This window comes from Mus caroli, chromosome 16 (assembly GCF_900094665.2).
Source record: "Mus caroli chromosome 16, CAROLI_EIJ_v1.1, whole genome shotgun sequence".
NCBI classification, from domain to species: Eukaryota; Metazoa; Chordata; class Mammalia; order Rodentia; family Muridae; genus Mus; species Mus caroli.
The window spans coordinates 89,337,621-89,360,316 of record NC_034585.1 but is presented as its reverse complement, the minus strand read 5'-3'; the positions used below and the strand labels follow the sequence as shown (position 1 = coordinate 89,360,316).

The following is a 22,696-nucleotide window of genomic DNA, read 5'->3' as shown; positions in this document are numbered from 1 at the left end:
ACACACACACACACACACACCACATCATACACAAGCAGTACAAACAGCAATAAATAAATAGTGCCTTGGTGTTTCCAAGCAATTTCCTGAGGGTGGTGGGGGTGCCCCCAACCTTGGTAGAAGGTACAAATCTTGTACGGAAGCAATTGAGCGTGGAGAGCCTCAGAGGAGACTTAGATGGGAGAAGCTCACAGAGCAGACAGTAGGCAGGAGTGGGTGGGTTGCACAGTTACCGCCATGACTTTTCCTGAGCCATACGTATATACTCTACTTTATTTCATACATTATTTTGGTGGCTGTGTTCTAATCTTTGAAGTGTAGGATGCTGTCAGAGTTACACAGACCAAAATTAGCACACAGTCCCTGTCTTCAAAAGTAGAAGAATGTTATGGAAATACTACAGGCTCTGGGGCCCAGCTTCCCAGACCAGAACCCAGGTTCCCCGCACGGTGATGGGCAGGTGGCCAGAGCAAAGCCCCGCAGCTAGGAGACTCCCGTAGTGGGCTCTTCTCCTCCCAGCTCTAGAAGCCAGGAGTCTGAGAGTTGGGCCCCAGCAGCAGCAGCAGCCCCTCAGCATGCTCTGTCCCTGGCGTGTGAACAGTGCTGTCTTCTGGGTGTCCTCACATGACCTTTCTCTGTATGTCTCCTGGAGAAAGAGGATTTCCCATGCTCTGGTGTCTTGTCCTTCTTCCCTCCCCCCCCCCATTTGTTTTTAAAATAGGGTCTCACCTCATGTAGCCCAGGCTAGCCTGATACTCACTGTGTAGTCAAGAATGACCTTGGCCTCCTGGTCCTCCTACCTCCATCTCCCAAGTGCTAGGATTATAAACACATGCTACCATGCCTGGCCTTTTCCTCTGTTAGAGAGGTGACAAGGATATAGACTCAGTTCTGTGAGACCCAAACTCCATACATACTCAGGGTTTCAAGACATGAAATTTGGAATCTGTCTTAGTTAGGGTTTTACTGCTGTGAACAGACACTATGACCAAAGCAAGCCTTATAAAAGACAACATTTAATTGGGGCTGGCTTACAGGTTCAGAGGTTCAGTCCATTATCATCAAGGTGGGAGAAGGGCAGCATCCAGGCAGGCATGGTGCAAGAGGAGCTGAGAGTTCTGCATCTTCATCTGAAGACTGCTAGCAGAATACTGGCCTTCAGGCAGCTAGGGTGAGGGTCTTGGAGCCTATACCCACAGTGAAACACCTATGCTCACAATGCCATACCCACTCCAACAAAGCCACACCCGCTCTAACAAGGCCATACCTCCTAATAGTGCCATTCCCTGAGCCAAGTATATTCAAACTATCACAGAGTCATTGAGCCTATAGCGCTATGCTTCTCTCTCTGTTTAGTCTGCTCATCTGTAGGCTAGAGATAGCCGTTGCATCTACTCAGGGGGCTGTCGCAAGGGTGAGATGACCCACACACATGCATACAAAACATGACTCATCTCCAAAGGGATTAAGCCAGAGTTTATCCTGATCGACCACGGCCCAGGAATCTGGATTCAAGCTTCCTTGAACGGCATGTTCCACCATGGAAGTAGAAACAGGAACTTTAAAGAATGTTTAAAAAACAGCTGTAAATCAAAGCATCGACCAAGCACACTGGTAGGGAAACAGGCAGGGAAAGAACCCACAAAGCAGCAACGCCTCTTCTATAGTCCTCAGATGTCATCCGAAAAGTGTTCTTAGCTTTCGAGTGAGTAGACACTAGTGTCCTGCTAGCCACAAAGTCGTAAGGTCAACAAAGAGGCTGGGAATAACTGGCTATTGTGGAGACAGAGATAGCCAGAGATAATTTGAGCTTTGAAGATGCGGCACCCCAACTCTCTGCAATCACGCCCGCCCGCCGTTCTGGCCAGTCAATCATGCTCTAGGGGCGGTGTCCAGGAACATCAGTTCATCACATCCAGCTCCTGGCATACAGCAACATTCAGAAATAACACTTATTACTCGATTCAACATTTAAATTATGAACACACCAGTTACTGTAGCAAGAGTCACAGTGCAGGTGTAGAATTTCTTTCCTTGGGTCCTTTGTGTTTGTGTGTTTGGGGTTTTTTTGTTTTGTTTTGTTTTGTTTTTGTTTTTGTTTTTTGTTTTTGTTTTTTTTTCAAGACAGGGCTTCTCTGGATAGACTTGGCTGTCCTGGAACTTTCTCTGTAGACCAAGATGGCCTCAAACTTATAAAGATCCACCTGCCTCCAGCTCCCAATTGCTGGGATTAAAGCCACCACTGCCTGCTCCTTGGGTCATTCTTAAGACATACATTTCTATTTTTTCTATATAGTTGTAAGCCAGCCACAATGGACCCCCAAAGTAGTGTTGGGGAAAGCATGTTGGGCACACTGAAGGGACTGTGAGCCCGAGCATAAAGCAGGGGTTGTACATCCATGACCAGACTCAGCGACATTCACATCCTTGGATTATGTTAGACCACACTGCCCTGCTCCCATCCGACAATGGGCTCAGTAAGTCACCCACACCAATCTGCCGTGGTTGGCAGCCCAGTGCTGAGATTCCAGCACAGCCATGCATGCTGTTTGAGTGAAGTACTTCCCGGGGCGAGCAGGAGGCACGGGGGGGGGGGGACCCTGTCACACAGTCTGATCTCTGAAGTGAAATGGCAAAACGTCTGTGAGAAGCCCCTCTTTGCTTTGGAATGCCAGCAGTGCAGATCTATTTTATATCATTCAGATATAAGTGAGGTGCTTGGTTTTATTGCAATCTTACTCTCTCGGCAGATCTGATCCCATTATTTCTCTGCTGCTTCGCCCTCTGGCTGTGCCCCAAGGGGCTTCTCGGGATGCCTTTCATCATTCTCTATTCTGCACACAGCCTCTCCCATTGTAACTTGTCACTGGATCTAAAAATAGGGCTTTGGCTGCTAAATTTAAACCATGCAGGGTCTGCCGGCGTTTTAGTACAGATTCCTTAGCTACCTGTGTGTGTGTCTCCTGGGTCCTAGATGGAGCAAGCCTTGCATGGCTCACCCCTCGTGGCTTTACCTAGGAATAACACGGGTAACAAAAGATGGGCCATTTCTATGTTCTTCTCCGAAACACCCAAGAACCCAGTAGAGACTCAGAAAAGTTCTCAGTAAAGAAATTGCAAGATTAAATGGTTTCTACAAAAATGAGACTGGGAAGATGGCTGTCAGTAAAGTGCTTCCCGCACAAGGCTGAGGACTGAATTTAGTCCCCAGAAGCCACAGCCAAAAATAATAATAATAATAAAATAATCCCAACTGGGGGAAGCAAAGACAAGAGGATCCCTGGGGATTTCTGGCCAGACAGTCTAGCCAAACTGGCGAGCTCCAGGTTCAGTGAGAGCTCCTGTCTCAGAAAATAAGGTGGAGAATAAATATGGTGCTTATATCATTTCAACCATCCCCTCTCCCCACCCTGCAACTCCTACCATGCCCCCACCCCTCTTAAATCCTTAATTATTAATACTTACATACTGCAGACATGCATGCCTATATATACATACACACATGGACTTCTTCCTTGGATGTGTGTCTGATGCGAGTCACCTTCCTTAGCTGAGTAGAAGTTTAGTTCTGTTTTTGTGGTTTTTCTGCCACTGTGAGGTATAAAGAGCTGGTAGGAGAATGCATCAATTTTTGATTGCAGGGATGGGAGTGATCCAAATTCAATGGTAACCAAGACTGGGTTTGACATGACTGGGTCTGCCTGTGCATGTGTGAAAGCCCCTGCAGACATGACTGGGTCTGCCTGTGCATGTGTGAAAGCCCCTGCAGACATGACTGGNAGACATGACTGGGTCTGCCTGTGCATGTGTGAAAGCCCCTGCAGACATGACTGGGTCTGCCTGTGCATGTGTGAAAGCCCCTGCAGACATGACTGCGTCTGCCTGTGCATGTGTGAAAGCCCCTGCAGACATGACTGCGTCTGCCTGTGCATGTGTGAAAGCTGCAGAACCAGAGAGAAAGAAGGCTTCCCAGGCCATGAGGGGGTGTGGACCACACACTCTTGAGTCACTTTGTCTTATTATATAAACTATAACGTACTATATTATAAAACAGAATTGTTATCTTAGAATGTAGTCAGCACAAAATTATCCTTTTTTTAGAAAATGTATTTCCCCTATAGTTCTTTACGCCATGCATCTATCTCTTCGGGTGGATTTAAGCTGCCACCCAGAGTCGTTTTGTTTCCCTGAAGGACTCCCTCATGATTCGGCATAGTGCAGAACTGATAACAACAAATCATTTCCAATTCTATTCGATGAATGTCTTCATTTCGCCTTCATTTTGTGAAGGGTAGTTTTGCTGGGTATACAATTCTTGGTTGACAATATTTTTTTTTCTTTCAATATTTTGAAAACTGTCTTCCCACTGCCTATTGTGGAATATCCACATACTCTACCAGTTTAGTCAGAAACAGAACTACAGAAGCCAAAATGCAAGGTTAGTACACTTAGAGACTTCCCCAGAATGGTGGACTTTGATGGATTAGGTCTTTGTTTTTATTTTGACTGGTGGTGCTATCTATGTGCTGTGCTGAGTTTTCCAGCCTGAATGGAATCAATTGTGCTAAGATCTAGGGGCCTGTTACATGTCTTTTAGCTTTCATAATTGTTTTGTTTGTGATTTGGCAGGAAGCATTTTTATTAATTCTTTAAGAATGCCATACAACGTATCTTGATCATATTCAGCACCGAATCCTCCCTTAATCCCTCCCAGATCCTCTCATCCTCCCTACCCACCACCAACTCATGTCTTCTTCTTCTTCTTCTTCTTCTTCTTCTTCTTCTTCTTCTTCTTCTTCTTCTTCTTCTTCTTCTTTCCTTAATAATCCATAAACTCAGTTTATGCTGCTCATTACTTCTGTTTGTGGAGCTATCCATTAGAATATGATCATCCCCCCACACACCCTAGGAGCCACCCTCTTGAAGAAAACTAACTCTCCCTCACCCCAAAGTTATCCACTATCCATAACCCCTCCTCAGTCAGGACTGGAAGCTCATGAGGCCCTCCCACTCCATGCTAGGATATCAACGGCCTTGATCGTGTGCAGGCAGTCATAGGTGCAGTGAGTTCATGGATGTAACAGTTATATCATGTCCAGGAGATTCTGTCCAAGGCATCCCTGAACCTCTAGATCTTACAGTCTTTCTGCCCTGTCTTCTGTGATGGTCTCTGAGTCTTGGAAGGAGAGAGTGTGATGTAGATGTTCCCTTTTGTGGCTGAACACTGATTGTCTGCACTTTAAGAAGTTATACCTTCCTTAACTTGTTTTATTTAATAATGTTTGTGTGAGGGAGAGGGGCGTGAATTGTGTGTGTGAAGGTCGCATTGCCACCATGTGTGTGAGACAGTCAAAATTTACCTTTATGGGGTCAGCAATCTCCCATCTTTATATGGGGTTTAGAGGATTGAACTTAGTTGGCCAGTTTCAGAAAGTCTTGGAACTTTGTGGTATACATCTGCAATGTGAAAGACGGCTCTATAGCTGTCACTCTCCAGTGCTGGTCACAGTACAACATAACTATCTGCCCATAACACAACCTCTTCTTGGATCCCCAGTCTCCTTGGCCTTGGGAAGCCCAAACATGCATTCTAAAGCCAGTTTTCTCCTCTCCACAGGAATGACGTGCCAAGCCCGAAGCTCCTACATCACCAGTGAGATCTTGTGGGGTTACCGGTTCACACCTGTCCTAACGCTGGAAGACGGGTTCTACGAAGTTGACTACAACAGCTTTCATGAGACCTATGAGACCAGCACCCCATCCCTTAGTGCCAAAGAGCTAGCGGAGCTGGCTAACCGGGCAGAGCTGCCCCTGAGTTGGTCTGTGTCCAGCAAACTGAACCAACATGCAGAATTGGAGACAGAAGAGGAAGAGAAGAACCCGGAAGAACTGACGGAGAGGAATGGTGACGTGGCAAACCTAGAGAATGAATCCAAAGTATAGGCCCAGCTGGGTCAGCCTCCCCCATCAGACATGACCCCTCCTTGTAGGCTCAGCTGGGTCAGCCTCTTCCCTCAGACATGACCCCTCCTTGTAGACCCAGCTGGGTCAGCCTCCCCTCTCAGACATGACTCCTCCTTGTCTCCCATTTCCTTCTTTTCTGTCTCTCTTACTTTGATCTTGATTCATTTGTATTTAATTTTGGCATTTCCAGAACACAAACCTTCAAGGTGTAAAATACCTACCTGCCCCTCTCAGATGTTCAGATGGGACAAGCAGACAGAGATGGTACAAGGTACCTTCATTGTGCCCAAGCCTAGTCTCCACTCACAGAAGAGACTTAGCTACTTAATCCTCTTTATTATCCAATACGAAACATTCAAAAGAGCTGTCAGAGTTTTACCCAGTGTCACAAAGAACATGACCTGTTTACCATGCCCTCGGGTCATGCAGAGAAGCCCCTCGGTTTTACAGAGCCCAGTCCATCTTACCTAGCACAGGGCAGGTACTTGACCACACAGACACTGACAGTACAGGACCCAGATGTGCCAAGGATAGACCACTGTACATAGATCTGCCCTATGGAATTATTTTCTCTCGGCAAGTAGAGACAAACCCAGCATGCACAAAATTACTATGGAGCAGAAATCCTAACAATTAATGTACATAGACATATCATTCATGTAGCTTTAGATTTATAACCTTAGAAATAAGAAGAAAAAAGACTCCCAATGTACAGTAGGCATTTCTGTTTTGATATCTGAGTCTTCTGATTACTTTGATCCCCCTTGACTGCTGGCCCTCTAAATGCATGGCCTTTGTTCCAGGTCCCCCAGACTGACCGTTTTTAGGGCACCTCTCTGTTCCCTTTGTCATCCTTAAGTTGAATCTAATAAGCCATAGGTCTGGGGACAGTCTGGAGGTGTAAAAAGATATCCACCATCCAAAATGCTGATAAACCATGACACATTTACGAAACGGGTGTCATTGTTTATAGATAATGTGGGACTCTCTGAGCACCCTTGAGAGGCTCCACCAGGAACAGGACTCTAGCACAGCCCCACATGACATTTCCGGTGAAATAGAGCAGTTTAAGAAACCTTTCTGTGAAAGCATTGATCGCTTTTTTATGTAGTCATGAGAGACTGCAGAATGTTCATGGAGCTGTCTAGTCGACAGAAGACTTGTGGGTAAGGCCATGGCATTCAGGAATTCCCTGTGGGTGAAATGACAGTACTGCATTGCCAGCTTCCTGCCCTCTCACTTCATCTAGCAAGCCTGCTCCTGGGCCCCGCCAGTCCCTGGGTCCCGCCCTGTGTCTCTTGGCTCCTCCTCTCTCTTGGCTCTGCCCTGCCCTTGAACCCCGCCCCATCCCTAAGCCCCGCCCCCAACTCTGGGCTCCGCCCTCTTCCTGGGCCCCACCCTATCTCTTAGCTCTGCCCTGCCCCTGGACCCCACCCCGTCCCTAGGCCACACACTATATCTGGGTTCCACCCTCTCCCTGGACCCCGCCCTGTCTCTGGGCCCCGCCCTTACCTTTTCTTACATTGGGATTTTTTTATCTTCTACCATCATTCTTGCTATCGTTATTGTGAAACGGCCAGAATTTGGTATACAAAGAGTAGAGAACAGTCTTTGTGGCAACAGAGAAATCTCTCCGGGGTGTGAGAGTAGGCCACTAATTGAAAATCTAACCCGTGTCTCTCAATCAAGAACACAAACATCAACAACAGTCAAACAGCTCTATCTCATTTTAATCCTCAAAGAAAGAAAGAAGGAAGGAACAAAGGAAGGCAGGCAACATGTGTAATAGTCTAAATTCAAAAAGACGTGAGAAAGAAGACTGGGAAGAGAGTCTTAAGTGAGACCTCAGGGGCAGGTGGAGATTTCTCACTGTAGCCCATCTTTCCTGTTGCTTTTGCATTCATAAACTGTTCTTAAACACCATTGCCCACCATAAATACGCATCGAGTAGATCTAAATTCATCTCAGCTCCTTCAGATGTGCTGTTTGAGACTCCGTGCTGTTGAGGTCAAAGGGATCAAACTAGCAGTTCCCCGTCCCCCTTGCCTCCCCTCACCAGGCAGCACAGGGCTTTGCTGTCGTCTCGGGACCTTGCTTATAAGAGAGGTGCCCTAGGAAGCTCCTCCATCCAACATCTGGGTTGTTCCTCTCCCTCTGCAGAAATCTTGCCACCCAAACAACCATTTCTTAGTGTTGACTCCAGAAAACAAAGCTACTGGCTGTGGCCCTCCCTTGCCTGCCAGCATTTCCTTTTGGCATTGGCTACTTATGGATGGAACCATGCATTCACCCTGCGCACTCTAAGCAGGAGGTGGTAGAGGCGGGATCCTGACACAGTTCCCCAGAGGCTGTGGGAGGTCCCATGACCTGACCTTGTTTTAGCCTTATGAAGAACGCCCTGCTTTGGGGCACCAATCTGCAGCAGCCCAAGGCAGGGCCTGTGCAGTACAAAGAAAGATGGAGAAAGCCTGCAAATGATCTGCTGACTTATCTCCTGAAGACTCATTGAGCCTTTTTTAAAAAATCTATTATTGAGGTCTGAAGGACAAAGGAGCCCCCATTGATGGGTTGAAAGAGCAGCTTTGAAGTCGGTGGCTTCTTGCACAACGGAACAATAGGCCTGGGCAACACCTGTGTCACTTGTGACCTCCCTCAGCAGGGCACTCTGATGGTCCCTCCCTGACTCTCTTCTTCTTGATGTCACTGTGGTGGGTGACACAAGTGGAACTCAATCCTGTTTGTAACATGAGCTCGGAATCTTTAAAGAAGGCCTTCCTAAGGGACCTTTTATTAGAATGTCCTTATCAAACGTGTCTATTTTTCTACAGTTACTGGGGAAAAGGTTTAACAGTGTATTTTGTGTCAACTGTAAAAATTTGAAAAGTCATTGTGACTGAATTTTCTAAGCAGCAAGTGGTCAATGGGTTTTTCATTAAGCTAATTCAACAAAAGGGACCCTAATGCCTCCCCTTTCCAGTCCACAATCCCTGTCACTATCCCCACAGTATCTGTACCAGTAGATTAAATCCTATAAAAATGTATAAGCCTATCAATGCACCAAGACCCATAACCATTGAAGAGTGAGCTCTCTCTCTCTCTCTCTCTCTCTCTCTCTCTCTCTCTCTCTCTCTAACACACACACACCCTTCCCCCTTCTCTTCCCCCTCCCCCTCCCCCTCAGTCTCCCTCTCCCTCTTTGATGTTTGGACTGCTGGGTTGTTATCTCTGAATCATCGCCCCCCCACCCCCATAAAGCACAGTGAAACTCACAGGCCAGATAAGTACCTTGAGCTCAAGGGTAACAGTCACTACCGCTGACCCCAGTCTACAGTCACACTAGCTCCTTGAAGAAAGAGGAGGTGTGTCTGGAAGGATAGGGAGGAAGAGATCCTTGCTCTGCTGACCTCACTTCCTCCATTAGCTCTCCTATAGGAGACCGTATGTTATCGATACAGCTGATTGTTTGCAGCAGTCCCCTGGGCACTCGGCATGCCTGTGTTGACACATTAGAAGTGCCAGGTTACATTGTTACTGGCTCATCCCTTTCAGGTCCTTCATGTTGGGTGTGGTTGTGACTTCATGAGGTAGAACCCTCTCTCCCTGCACTCCCACCCTGTCTGCCCCTCTCTTTGGTTCTCTCTTTCCTTCCACACCCACTGAGTTAATTTCGTACCTGAGTTCCCTAATAGAAACCCGGCTACTGTATCAAGATAGCAACCTATGTCTTAAGCACAGTCTTTCTCTTCCAGGTTTAACCAAAATAGGACTCTGACATGCCTGTTTTTTTTTTTTCTTTATACTCTAATTTATAATTTAATTATGACTACATTTTTAAAGCTCAGATGTTCACATTTCTAGCTTTCTTCCCCCACCTGTTGCTTTTCTGGTTGAATTTCTGGTGTCTTGGAGTGTCTGGAGACTGTTTGTCCAACTGTGCGAGAGGGAGTGCTCAGATGCCCTGGAAGATCTCGTGAGCAGGGTGCGAAGCACCAGATCTCTAGCTGAGAGAAACCCTGAAAGCCTAAACACTCGCTACCAATGCAACTGAGCAAGGGTCACCTTGTCGTTTCTTTCCCTGACTTTCAGACATGCTCTAAATGACAAAGCCGAGATGGCAGCTGCAGAAGAAATGACCTATACATGTGACCAGCGTCACTACAATGCACTCATTTCTACAGCTTCATTTCAGTGGCTAGTTGTAAAATTGAAAAAGATGAGCAAATTTTGCATAATTGATTGATATTACAACTCAGCTAAAGAGCTAACTATCTTGAGTTAGACTTTCTGTCCAAACTGTATTTAAGAAAACATTACCTTTCACTTTACTTCAGAATCGAGTAAAGCCTCCCTCTTCCCAGGCTGGATACCCTCTGCATCTCAGAGGGGACTTAGGATTCGAGATGTCATGTAGATGTGAAGACTGCCGGAAAGTTAATAAGGGATGCAGACAATATGTACAGTTTTGACTGTGAATACCCAGCAACAAAACAGTGTTTTACCTGACATTGTAAATGCTGATCACTCCCACAAATTATCCCTTGGAACTCTTACCCACCACAAGAGGTTAGGTACTGTCAGCATCTTTATAATTTGGGCAAACTAACTTTGGCAAAGGTCCAGGCCAGGAAATAACAGTCCCTGGTCTCAAACCCAGGTCACAAGGGTGTGCGCATGGGGTGGTTTTTAGTTTGAAAATGTTTAGCTCTCCGATCTGCTAAGGCAGCCTTCCTTACGCTCTTTCAAGCTGATGCTGATCTCTATGTTTACAAATGGTTGGGAGGAAAACAATCCAGGAATACTTGGGGGACATGAAGTCAGATCTCAGGGGACCAGGGATGGAACTTGGTTAGTTGAGGACTTGCCCTAGTTTACAGAAAGCCCTGGGTTTGGTCCCTATTGCTGCATAAACAAAACATGTTAGCCCATTATAGTAGTTTGGAAGTGGAGGCAGGAAGGTGAGTTCAAGGTCATTCTCAGCCATGTGGAGAGTTTGGGATTAGCCTGAGCTACATGAGACCCTCAAGAGAAAATGATAATTCAAACTTTGGCCCATAAATGGTTTCATTGGAACACAACACACCTAATCTGCATGCATTGCCTGCGGCTGCTCAGACTCTGTTCTGGGAGACCTGAGTGACTGCAAGAGAGGTTGTACGGCCGGCAATATCAATACTCTTACCAATGCTAACCATTGTGTGTGTGTCAACACTGTTAAGAATTAAACTCGTCTCACAGGCGTCTGGGAACGTCAGAGGATGGCCTCTCTCCCCACCCCAGATCTCCTGGAGTCACTAATAGTTCTGTTACAGCAGAGCACGTGACGGTTGTTGAGAGTAGGTCATACATTCAGGGCTCTCAGAAAAAAAAAAAAAAAAAAAAAAAAAAAAGGCTTTCCTTTCCTACAGCCTTCTGGGATTCAGTGTCCACCTAGAAAATCACTAGAATAAAACCACTCATTAATGAGCAATAAAGATGTGAAAGTTCCTGGCCCATCAACTGAATATGGCTTCTCTGTGCCCGTGGGCTTTCAGTTTCACAGACTGTTCATCCTGCTGGCATTTGCTCAAGTGAGGTTGGCAGTGTGGAGAAGAAACAGGCCGCTGAGGCGAATCACGTCCTCATGTTGCTTCCTGTAGTCTGGACCTCAGGGTTGGTCTGTGGTGCAAAGGATCTAGGAACCACAGCTGTTGTTTCTTTACGTTGGCCCTGGCTCTCTCTGGCCCCTCAGCATGCAGACGGTTGTCCTTCCCTGGGAACCTAAGAGGCCTTTGCAAGCCTGGGGAAAACAGAACAAGGTCCCTATATCATTGTTGACTGCAAAACAGATCGATCCCAATGATAGGAGTTTTAGATACGGCAATATTAAATGGCATTGTTTAGAGTCACAAACTTGATTTACTTTTGGTCTAAGGAAGCATTTCTCATCGCAGTCAGCTAAATTTGGCTCTTTATCTTATCAATTATATTTGAGAGAGAGAGAGAGAGCAAACATATCAAGTTCTCTTATGCATGTTTTCCAGGAAATTAGATGGAAATGAAAATATTTTGTGACAAATTATTGTACGTTGTGCTGTTGACAGAGAAGTGTCCCACATCTCTTAGTAAGCGATGCCATTCATCACAGAAAGCTTGCAGAACTCTTACAGCTCCTCAGCCACTTAGAAGAAAGGCCAGGTTACAGAGCCTCCAAGTCCAACACCATGAAACTTAAGTAAATGTAAAAGGAGCCAAACTTCTACTTGGCCTCATGCCTTAGCACAAGAAAGCTTCACACACCCAGCTATTCATGGGGGGCAGCCCAAGGGAAAGGGAGGTAATGTGTTAATGTACAAGATGGGGTCATGGGTGTGCTCCTGCTGATGGAGAGCAGAGGGTTGTGTCATTCTCAAAATTCCATAATGTTCATTTGGACACTCTGCCCCTAGGCTTGGATCCTGATGTGTGTGTGTGTGTGTGTGTGTGTGTGGTTGGCAGACAGCAATGACCACAGAGTCAAGAGGTCTCACTTCCAGAGATAGACAGGTTCCTTCATGTAACCGACCATCACAAGATCAGAACTCAGTGCCCACTGCACTAACACCCACCACTAAAACTGTGATACCAACATAGCCAATCTATACGAAGGGCTGTTTTTCTCAGGCAATGTAAATATCTGCTACCAACAAGCACTAGTGAACCTAACGTGACAGTCATCAGGGCTTCTAAATTTTAAACAACGCTCATAGTGTGTTCATCCAAAGGCGCAAGAGGCCCACAAGAAGTCCCAGGAGTCTAAGATGAGACCCAAGTTGAGGCCGGAGGCCCTTCAGAGCATTCCAGTGTTAGATTTACAGTCGTAAATACAAAAAGCAGGTCACCTGGAGCTAGAGCCTCAGATTCCAGCCAGCTGTGTTCCACGGGAACCTCTAGGTTCTTTAGTCAGCGTCTGCAGAGAAGGAAGAACACTGCCCTCAGATGCACCCTGGCATCCTCTCTCAGTCCCTCTGACTGTGAGAGTGACCTGAGCAACCCTCTCCCCTGCCCAGTTTGGCCAGTGCACAAGGCTCACCATGCCCACTTCTGAGGCCTCTCACAATTCCCACATGGGGTCTGCTTCTTGCACATCCAGACAATAACACCCACAGATGTGTCTTCTGAGGTCTGTGAACTTCTAAGAATACCTAGGAGGCATTTTTCTTTTGCTTATTTATTTATTTATTTATTTATTTATTTATTGTCCTAGAGATGTTCCCCACCCACCCCTGCTCTCCCAGCCCTCCCTCTCTCTCCCTGGCTCGCTCTACACCTGATCCCGTCCCACCCTCACCCTGGTTCCCCTCCCCACCCCCTCTGCCACCAGGTTCCCTCCCTCCACCCACCTCCCATGACTATTTTGTTTCCCCTTCTGAGAAAGATCCAAGCATCTTCCCTTGGGCCTTCCTTGCTATTTAGCATCTTTGGGCCTGTGGAGTGTATCATGGGTATCCTGTGCTTTGTGGCTAATATCCACTAAAATTATAAGTGAGTATGTACCATGCATGTCCTTTTGGGCCTGGGTTACGTCACTCAGGGTGATCTTTTCTAGTTCAATCCATTTGCCTGCAGATTTCATGATGCCCTTGTTTTTAATAGCTGAATCTGGGAGGCATTCTCACAGAGCATTCTGGGTCGGGAATGAATTTGGACTTTTAAAGTCGGTTAGGTATCAGCCATAGGTAAATGCAATAAAATCCTAAAGCTAGAATGACATAAGTGTAAGGCAGACGTTCTGGCTCACCATAAGGACTGTTTCAGTGGCTTTTGTGACTCTTTTCTCATTAGATATCAAACTCTTCCTGCCTGAGGAAGCATTACTTTGGGGTCTCACAATAGTGTGAGGTCAGGAAGCCATCATTTAGGATAACACAGTCAGCTTTCTGGGTGGTTGAACCTTCCCCCCTCTGTCTAAACAAGTCTCAGAGCTGGTCTGTTGGAACCCACCTTACAACCAATAAGATTCTCACCTAGATCAATACACTTTTCCCTACAAGAGCTGCCACAGGGGGACAGTTGTTAAGCCTCATCCTTGAGCAGTGGCCACACATGCAGCCTGTTACCTGAGAGCCTCATATCACTAACCCTGTGCTGCCTGCTTGACTGAGGTCTGACCCCTGAGATCAGACCCTTAGAATATCTGGCTCCTGCCATGAGACCCCTTAGCTTACTACTGAACCTCTCTGACCCCAACCTAGCACATGACCAGAGCAGGGTCAAGGGAGGTCTCCTGCTGAAGGGACAGGTGGACTTGCCTGTCTTCCCATCCTTTGCAACCTATGATTATCTACACAGCATTCCTAGGAAAGTCCTGCATATCTTTATTCAGCCCCAAACACCTCCTCTAAAATCAGAGGCAACAGTAAACTCGCATGCACAGGTTCTGAAATGACCCAAACACGTGCCTGTATTGTCAAAGTGGTCTTTCCTCTGCCCACAGTCTGTACAAACTGTGCTCTAGGGAAGCACTCAGCATTTTGAGATGCCTGCTACACAGGAGGTGTTGTCAGCTGTTACCATGGCAACCCTCCATCTGTGAGCATGGACCACACACACACACACACACACACACACACACGTATTTTTCAAACTGCAGAAACTATAGTCACAGTATCCAATATAACAGATGTTCAAAGAGTTTCCATTTCCATAATCAATAAGTAAACACTGCCAAATTAGGACTGGCCAAAACCAAATAATGGTTCAATTACAAGCAATAAAAAAACATTTTATTCATAATTGTTGGGTATAGTAGCACATGCCTGTGATCCCAGAACTTAGGAGGTAGGTGGAGGAAGGTTGGAGGAATTCAAGGTCATCTTTAACTCCATAGGGAGTTCAAGGCCAGCCTGAGCTACTTGAGTCCTCATCTAACACAAACAAACAAAACAAAACAAAACAGTTATTTGTTGAAAATCTTATTTTAAGTTAAAGACTCTCATTTTCATCCAGCATTCAGAGCTCTCAGAATTATATTTCTTCTTGAACTTGCCATTCCCATCTGGCTTCGAACCTGGGAATAGGCTCCGGCAGATTGACACAGCAAAGTTGACTTGAGCACTGAAGTGTTCAGCGTGCACGTCAGCCTGGCCCCGAGAGCAGGCAGAAAGAAAATCAGCTCCACAGCAATCTCAGGCCAAAGGCAGAAGGCCGGGAGCCAGCAGTGCTTAAGATGAAGGAGGTGTGGGGTGAGGATCTGCTTGCACAGAGAGACGTTTGTATTCAGATCTCAGACTTGTGCCCAGGCTGCCTGTCTCAGCCCCAGATCTCACCTCCTGTGCTTGCTGTATCTTCAGGGACATTGGAGGAGAAATTAGAATTTTCCACAACCCAAACATCACACTGTAGGACTTGCTCCCATCTGATTTCTAGCAGGCATCAAGACTTCTGGCTTTTTACCGCACACTCCCTCCGATTTACAACTCTCCCTCTACTCACCGCTGTTCTAAAGAGATGGAGAACCCCCTGAATGTTACACAGCGTGGTGGGGTGTTCCCAGACCTTCGTAACAAACACTGGAAAATATAAAATAGCCACTCATAAACGCAAGTGCATAAACACATAAACACAGACCGCATTCTTATACCTCCCAAATGGCTATGATCAAATCCACAAAGTTGGGGGCTGGAGAGAGAGCTCGGCAGCTAAGAGCACTTACCGCTCTTACTTGCAGACGTGCTAAGTTCAATTCCAGACACCCAAGTCAGGCATCTCACAAGCACCTGTAACTCCAGCTCCCAGGGAATGTGACAGTTCAGATCTCTGCAGGCAACTGTACTTATGTTCACACACACACACATACACACACACACACACACACACTTCAAATAATAGAAGTAAAGTCTAAGAAAAGGTTTCTGGAGGACTAAGCATGAGTGAGGAGCACTCTCCTCTATTATCACAGTGGCATCAATGACCACCCCCACCCCCATCCACCCCGTACACAATGTTTCCTATTGGAGATGGGAGCCTGGGTCTGCCCCCAGATGAACTATGTGGTCGTAGGTACATCACTGACTCTCTCTCAAAGCCGCTTCTTTCTGAAGTGATTAGAGACACTTTCAGTTCACAGAAAAGTTAAGCAGGAAGCACATGCCCCTTCCCCTGCCTGCCTCCCCCATGACGGACAAGACACACCACTGCATGTTTGTTGCTATTCATGACTTTACCCCAATACACCATCATCACCCACACTTGGTGACGTCAGGGCTCATCCTTCACCATGAACACTGAATGTGTCTGACCAGATGTGTAACCAACTTTCCCGTCCTACCAGCCATTGTTTTTTTTCTCAGTCTGTACACCTTTCCCTCTTACTGAATAGAATGTGGCCAGGCTCACCCAGGGAAAAGCCTTATGAATTTGTATTCTTTCCCTCGGTAGTCAGCATTTACAGTTCCTCCAGTGTCTCCCTGTGGCTTCCATAGCTCTTCATTCCCAGCACCAACCAATGTTCCACTTTCTGGACGTGCCAGAGCTTATTAACTGTTTACTTACTGAATGGCACCTGTGGGTGGTTCTTATATGGAAATAAGCTTTCGGCTCATTGGGCAAATACCAGGAATCATGATAGCTAAATTATCTGATGAGATATCTCCCTTGTAAACTGATTAACGATCTTCCAGGGTGGCTGTACTGTTTTGGTTTTCTCATTCTTCAGGAATGGGTGAGAGCTCCGTTTGCTCCCCCCTGGTGTCTGGTGGTGTCACTGTTTCAGATTTGTGCCCTTCTAAGAGGGGTGGCATGGTATGTTACAGCTATGTGCCGTGCGGTTCACTACGGGATTAAGCACCTTCTCTGATACTTCCTGTCTGTCCGTAGATTGTCATGTTGAAGCGTCTCTGCTCCGATCTTTCGTCCATTCTGCTGTAGGTGGGTTGTTCATCTTCTTGTTCTTGAACTGAAAAGGCTCTTTGTATATTTTGGATACCTGTTCTTCATTAGCGGCATCTTTTGCAAATGTTTCCTCTTTGCTGGCTGTTCCTCTTTGCTCTGAAGGAATTTCTTATTTCAATGAAATCCAGCCTGCCAATCATCCCTCACAGACCTTGCCTTTGGAGCTGTATCTAAGGGGCCATCATTATCCCCAGATTCACCCAGACTTTCTCCTGTGTCCTGGGAGCTTTGATATTCCACCTGTTCCACAGGTCTTTGGTGATGTTTTTGTGACTGGTGTAAAGCTTGTGTTTGGATTGTTTTTATCTCATTCTTACTGCATCTAAGAGTTCCAGTGCTGTTTGCTGAAACAGCAGCCTTCTATCCTTTGTCAGAGGCAGCCTCTGACCCGCGCAGGCCGATCACTCAGTTATGTGGCTTGTGTCTGCGCTCTCTAGTCAGACTCTGATTCTCCATCTGTCCGCCTACTCTGTAGCCGATACCACTCCTTCGTCGTGGATAGGACGAGTAGTGAGACTCAGCCAAGGCCATCAGTCAGTCCTCTGTTTTCTCACTATTTCTTCAGCAGTGAATGGTTGATTTCGCTTATTCTGGGTCTTTTGTTTCTCTTACAAACTAGTTAAAGAGCCCATATCCACAAAGCAATCTGCTGGACTTTGGATTGGCATCGTCTTGACTCCAAAGATGAAGTGGAGAAGAGACGACGCCTCCGCAACGTGCCACAAACCCTGGGTGTCGTTTCTTTATTCTTTGGATCTTTCGCCTTTTATAGTTTCCCTCACAGAGATCTTTCACATATTTTACAAGACTTATACCCAAGTATTTCATTTTAGGGGGTGTTAATTTAAATGTTCATTTTTTTTAATTTCAGATTCTAATTGCTCGTTGCTGATACATGAGGAAGCAATTGGCTTTTGCATATAATTTGTGTCTAAAATCTTTATGTAATTTTTTTAAATCTTGGTTTTGCCAAATGTGGTGGTGCAAGCCTTTAGTCCCAGCTCTCAGAAGGCAGAGGCAGGGGGATCTACATGAGTTCAAGGCCAGTCTGGTTTACAAAGCAAGTTCCAGGGCAGCCAGGGTTACACAGAGAAACTGTCCAAAAGGGGGGAAAAAAAGGGTTTTGTCAATTCTATTCTTAAAGATTTTCTAGCGGTGAGCATGTCATCTATAAGTGATAGCTTTTTCTTTCCTTCCAATGTGTATATTTTTAATTAACTTCTCTTATTGTATCAACTGAATTTTAAAATCATGTTTAAATAGCAGTAGTCCCTGTTCTAGGTAGGAACAGAAAACAAGTTTTTGACAGTTAAGAGAAATGAACCAAAAAGTTTGAGTACCGCTGCCCTAGTTCAGGAAGTGTCCCTCTACTCGTCCTTTGCGGATACCTTTTGTTGTCTACAAAAGTTTTATTAATAATTGCAAATGGCTCAGAGGCCAAGATGTGCTCTCCAGACAAAAGAATAAAAGGCGTAAATATAAACAATGAGGCATTTCACGATTGAAAATCAATCCATAAAATCACAGAACAGCACGGAATAGCCTTAAGTGCACGTCATTAAGGTTTTTTTTTTTTTAACTCTATAAAAATACCACAATACTGCCTGATTTCAGCTGTATGCTACCTACTGAAGACTTTTATACTGAATGGTGTTTGGTTTTTTTTTTGTTGTTGTTTTGTTTTGTTTTGTCAGTTCTCTTTCTTTATCTTTTGATATTATCACATATAATTTTCATTAGTCTGCCCACTAATCTGGATTATAGGAACTTATTTTTGGATGTTGGACTGCCGTTCTTATCTGGCATCCATCCCACTTGGTCATGGTATGTTTTTCCTTTTATGCATCATTAGATTCAGCTTGCAAGTAGCTTGTTGCTGAGGCTGTCTGGATCTGTGTTCATGGGCTTTTGTCGCTTCCATTTACTGAAGTACCTTCTCCTCGTTTGTTCTTAGGGTGATGCTGGGCTCCTAGTGTGGATCGAGAAGTATTCCTTCTAATTTCATCCTCTGAAAGACATTACAGAGAATTGATATATTTTTCCTCCTTAACTGCTTGAAGAATTCACCCAGAATGAACCCAACCCATCTGGACCTAGTACATTCTGTTTGGGAAGGTCATCAATGATTTACTTAAAGTCGGGGCTGGAGAGATGACGCCGCGGTTAAGATGGCTTATTGTTCTTGCAGACGGCCTGGGTTCAGTTCCCGGTGCACACATGGTGGCTCACAATCATCTAGAACTCCAGTTCCGAGGGACCTGGCACCTTCTTCTGGCTTCTATGGGCTACTGCATGTGTGAGATGCACAAAAGCTCACGCAGGCATCCAGACTCCTGCACAAAAATAAACGGAAACAAAACTTTGAAGTCTCTGATGTATAGACCTTTCAGGCTATCTATTTCTTCTAATGTGAGTTTTGAAAGACTGAATGTTTCTAGTCCTGATTATACTTCCCCCACACAGAGACGTGTGGACACGCCCTTTGGGGTCCTTTCTATGGCCACATGGTCTGATGTGTTCCCTGACAATTCTGCAGTTCTCTCTCTCTCTCTCTCTCTCTCTCTCTCTCTCTCCCTCTCCCTCTCCCTCTCCCTCTCCCTCTCTCTCCCTCCCTCCCTCCCTCTCTCCCTCCTTCCCTCTCTGCACAAATAGAAATGTAATTATTTTGTTTCAAAGAACTGGGTCTTGACTCCTCTGATCTTTTTTTTTTTTTTTTAGTTACCTTCCTGTTTTTAATTCTGTCAGTTTGCGTCCTCATCCTTATGTCCTTGCTTACTTGGGATTTAATTCACTCCTGCAGATTTATGTGACTGGTCTCAGGTTTCTTTCTGCTCGATGCATTTGATGCTATGGATTGTCACTCGGGCTGTTGCACTTACCCACTTCGTGTCTAACTGTGGTTTTATCTTCACTGAGTTCAATGCCTATTTTTAAAATTTCTCCTGAGATTTCTTCTACACATGTGTTGCTGAGAATTGCGTTGTTTAATCTAAAGTGTTTAGAGATGCCCCGGGTCTCTTTCTGTGGCTGATCTCTATCTTAAAGCCACTGTGTTCTACAAGAGAACACTGTAGAGTTTGTATAGTGTTAATGTGGCATGGTGTGTCTGATGGCCTGAAATGAAGTAGTGAATGCTCTCTGTGAATTTGAGAAGAATTGGTCCCTGATGTTCGGTTCCTCATTTTTTTCAGCAAGAGTTTGACCCCACCCCGCCTGTCTCTATGTTTGACCCCACCATCCCTGTCTCTGTGTTTGGCTCTACTGTCCCTGACTCTGTTTGACCCCACTGCGCATGTCTCTATGTTTGACCCTACTGTGCCTGACTCTGTGATTCTGACAAACACCCCTAGTTACACCTCATCAGTTCACGTCTGTGTCACTCTTAAACTTATAGTCCCTAACTGAGTCGGCTTTTTAACTTCCAACTTTTAAAATTCTTCTTTTGTTTGTAAAAGTGAAATTTAACTAACCCAAGCACCCCTGTCTCCAGCAATCCTTCACCAACCACATTCCTCTCCCACCTCCTACCACACAAACCCAGATGGCGGCCAGGCGAGTTGAAGGACAGGCACTGTGTTAAGACACGGTGACCACCTCCACAGTAGAAAAACACTTCACAGAAGGTTAGCAGCATTGATGTAGAATAAATGCACAGCTGCGGATTAAGTGAAAACGTCATCCAGGGAATGGAGAGATGGCTCAGGTTTTAACGACATTCGTTGCTCTTGCAAAGGACCAGAGTTTGATTCCTGGTACCTGTGTCAGGAAGCTCACAGCCACCTGTGAGTCCAGCTATATGGTGTCCATTGCACTTGAATACATGTGTGCATTCTACCACAAACAGATACCCATGAATAAGAATACTGTTGTATAAGTAATCCAATGCCAGCATGATATTGGTAAGCTGCATTCGATACAACGCCAGCCCAGCACTGCTGGAAACATGCATGCAGGGACTTCGCTGAAACTGTGCTGGTACTGAACGGAACACACCATAAAAAAGAAGCTTAGGCCTTAAGAACGTTCTATGGCCGTTCTGTTTTTTAGCTGCAACACACGTTAACAGAATCACTTTCTTTTCTGCCCTGGTTTAGCTATTTGTCCAAAGCACAAAAGAATGGAAATCTTTCTCACTATTAGTTTTAAATAATGACTGTATCTTCCTCTCCCAGTCAGGGGCCAGATTCGTGCTGTGGCTGAGTTTCTCCTTGAACTATTTTCTAGGACAGAAAAAAAAAAAAAAAAACATATTCAGGAAAGCCCACTATCGGTACCAGTTTTCAACATCCTCTGACCATGGTTCTAGGAAACACAGGATAAGGCTGAGTCTGGTCTGGAGGAACTTATTTACCTGTGGTGTGCCATGAAGGTCTCACCAAACTCTCACACAGATCTGTTAAGGAGGAAGCCCTGGAACTGGGTTTTAAAGTTGAGGTGTCATAAGGCCCCCACCAGAATCCAATCCAGAGAACACCAAGGACAGGAGCTGTTAGCTGCTTCTCAGCAGTTAGGAATGCCCGCTGTTCTTCTAGAGGACTCAAGTGTGGCTCCAGCATCCATGCCAGGCAACCCTGGCATCCAGCATCCATGCCAAGTAACCCAGCTCCAGAGAACTAACACCCTCTTCTGATATTCTCAGACACCCAAAGTGGCATAAGCTCACACAGACATGCACATATACACATAAAATTAATTAAATTTCAATTTTAAAATGCTTTGAACAAACACAAATCCCTCCCCCCACCATGGAAGCACAGATAGACTTAATCTTCAACTCCGCACCCAGCAATTTTCCTAGGAACTGGAGATTTTAATAAAATGCTTGTGTCCTGCAGAGATATAGGATTTTCATGTTCAGGTTTGAGGCAGTCCCCAGGTTCAAGGCTGAGAACATGATGAAACTTATTTTTGTTCTAAACAATCCAAACAGCTTGCTAAAACTAGACAAGGGCAGAACCCCATGCAAAGCTTTCCTGGAGGTTTCTTGTGTGTTGGTTGCGATGGGTGCTTGCTGTCCAGTGACCAAGGTCTTAAGCAAGGTCATCTGGGGACACTAATAAATAGCAACATCTTCTATTGTCCGCAACCACCCTGTGGCCATCAACTCTTACTGAGTGAGCATTCAAGCCCCTATGAGCAAAAGCTAACTCCCACATCACTCATGAAGAAAGTCAGTCTAGTTTTAGGGATAAGGCTAGTTAATCCAGAAGGACAGCTAGAACCAATTGCCTGGAAATTAACAACAGCGAGGCAGGCTCTGTGTGATCAGTAAGCAGTAGTGTCGTGTGGCAGGGAGGGGTAGACCTTGATATTTTTGAGGCCTGGGTAGGCTACAGAAGTCATACCATAAAGAGGAGCCACCTTGAGACATAAAGATATGGCTGTAGTGGACCAGGGGACAGTGCCTAGGCTAGTCTACAAAGGGCAGGTGGCTTCCCAGGAAATTTGGTAAAAATACATTGTGAAAACTGGTGCTAAACTGTAGAAGTTTCTGAGCTGAAGGTGGAGGAATGCAGACCATAGTTTATTAAAGCCATCACGGTGTCAAAATAGCTCCTAACTCTTAAGGTTGAACAAAAGGACGGTCTCCACTGAACCGGAGCAAGATGTCCTTTCAGTGTCATGGAATAGTTGATTATAAGCCCAGCAAATTCATATGCTGAGAATGCTGGGACATTCACCGTAGCTTTCTCTAAGCAAAACCAATGACCTTCTAGAGACGCCAAGAAAACACAGGGAGAAACATCTTCCCCAAAGTCTCCCATCAAGGCTTCAGATTTCTTCGCAGAAAAATAGCTGCCCCCTGCTTCTGAGGTCATTGCTG

General features: G+C 45.6%; 1 protein-coding gene across 5 annotated transcripts in view; it reads left to right on the top strand.

Moving 5' to 3' along the window:
* Positions 1 to 19,293, top strand: part of Kcnj6 (potassium voltage-gated channel subfamily J member 6) — a 254,882-nt gene extending 235,589 nt beyond the window's left edge. For 2 of the 5 annotated variants that reach the window (XM_021185319.2, XM_021185323.2), the window contains one exon: positions 5,618 to 7,317. In XM_021185319.2, coding sequence (XP_021040978.1) covers positions 5,618 to 5,943 — 326 coding nt within the window. In that variant the 3' untranslated portion in view covers positions 5,944 to 7,317. Of the gene's footprint in view, positions 1 to 5,617; positions 7,318 to 18,826 lie in introns of those variants that run through there. The other 3 variants (XM_029470725.1, XM_021185320.2, XM_021185321.2) reach the window with 3 other exon arrangements.
* The last annotated feature ends 3,403 nt before the right edge of the window (positions 19,294 to 22,696 follow it).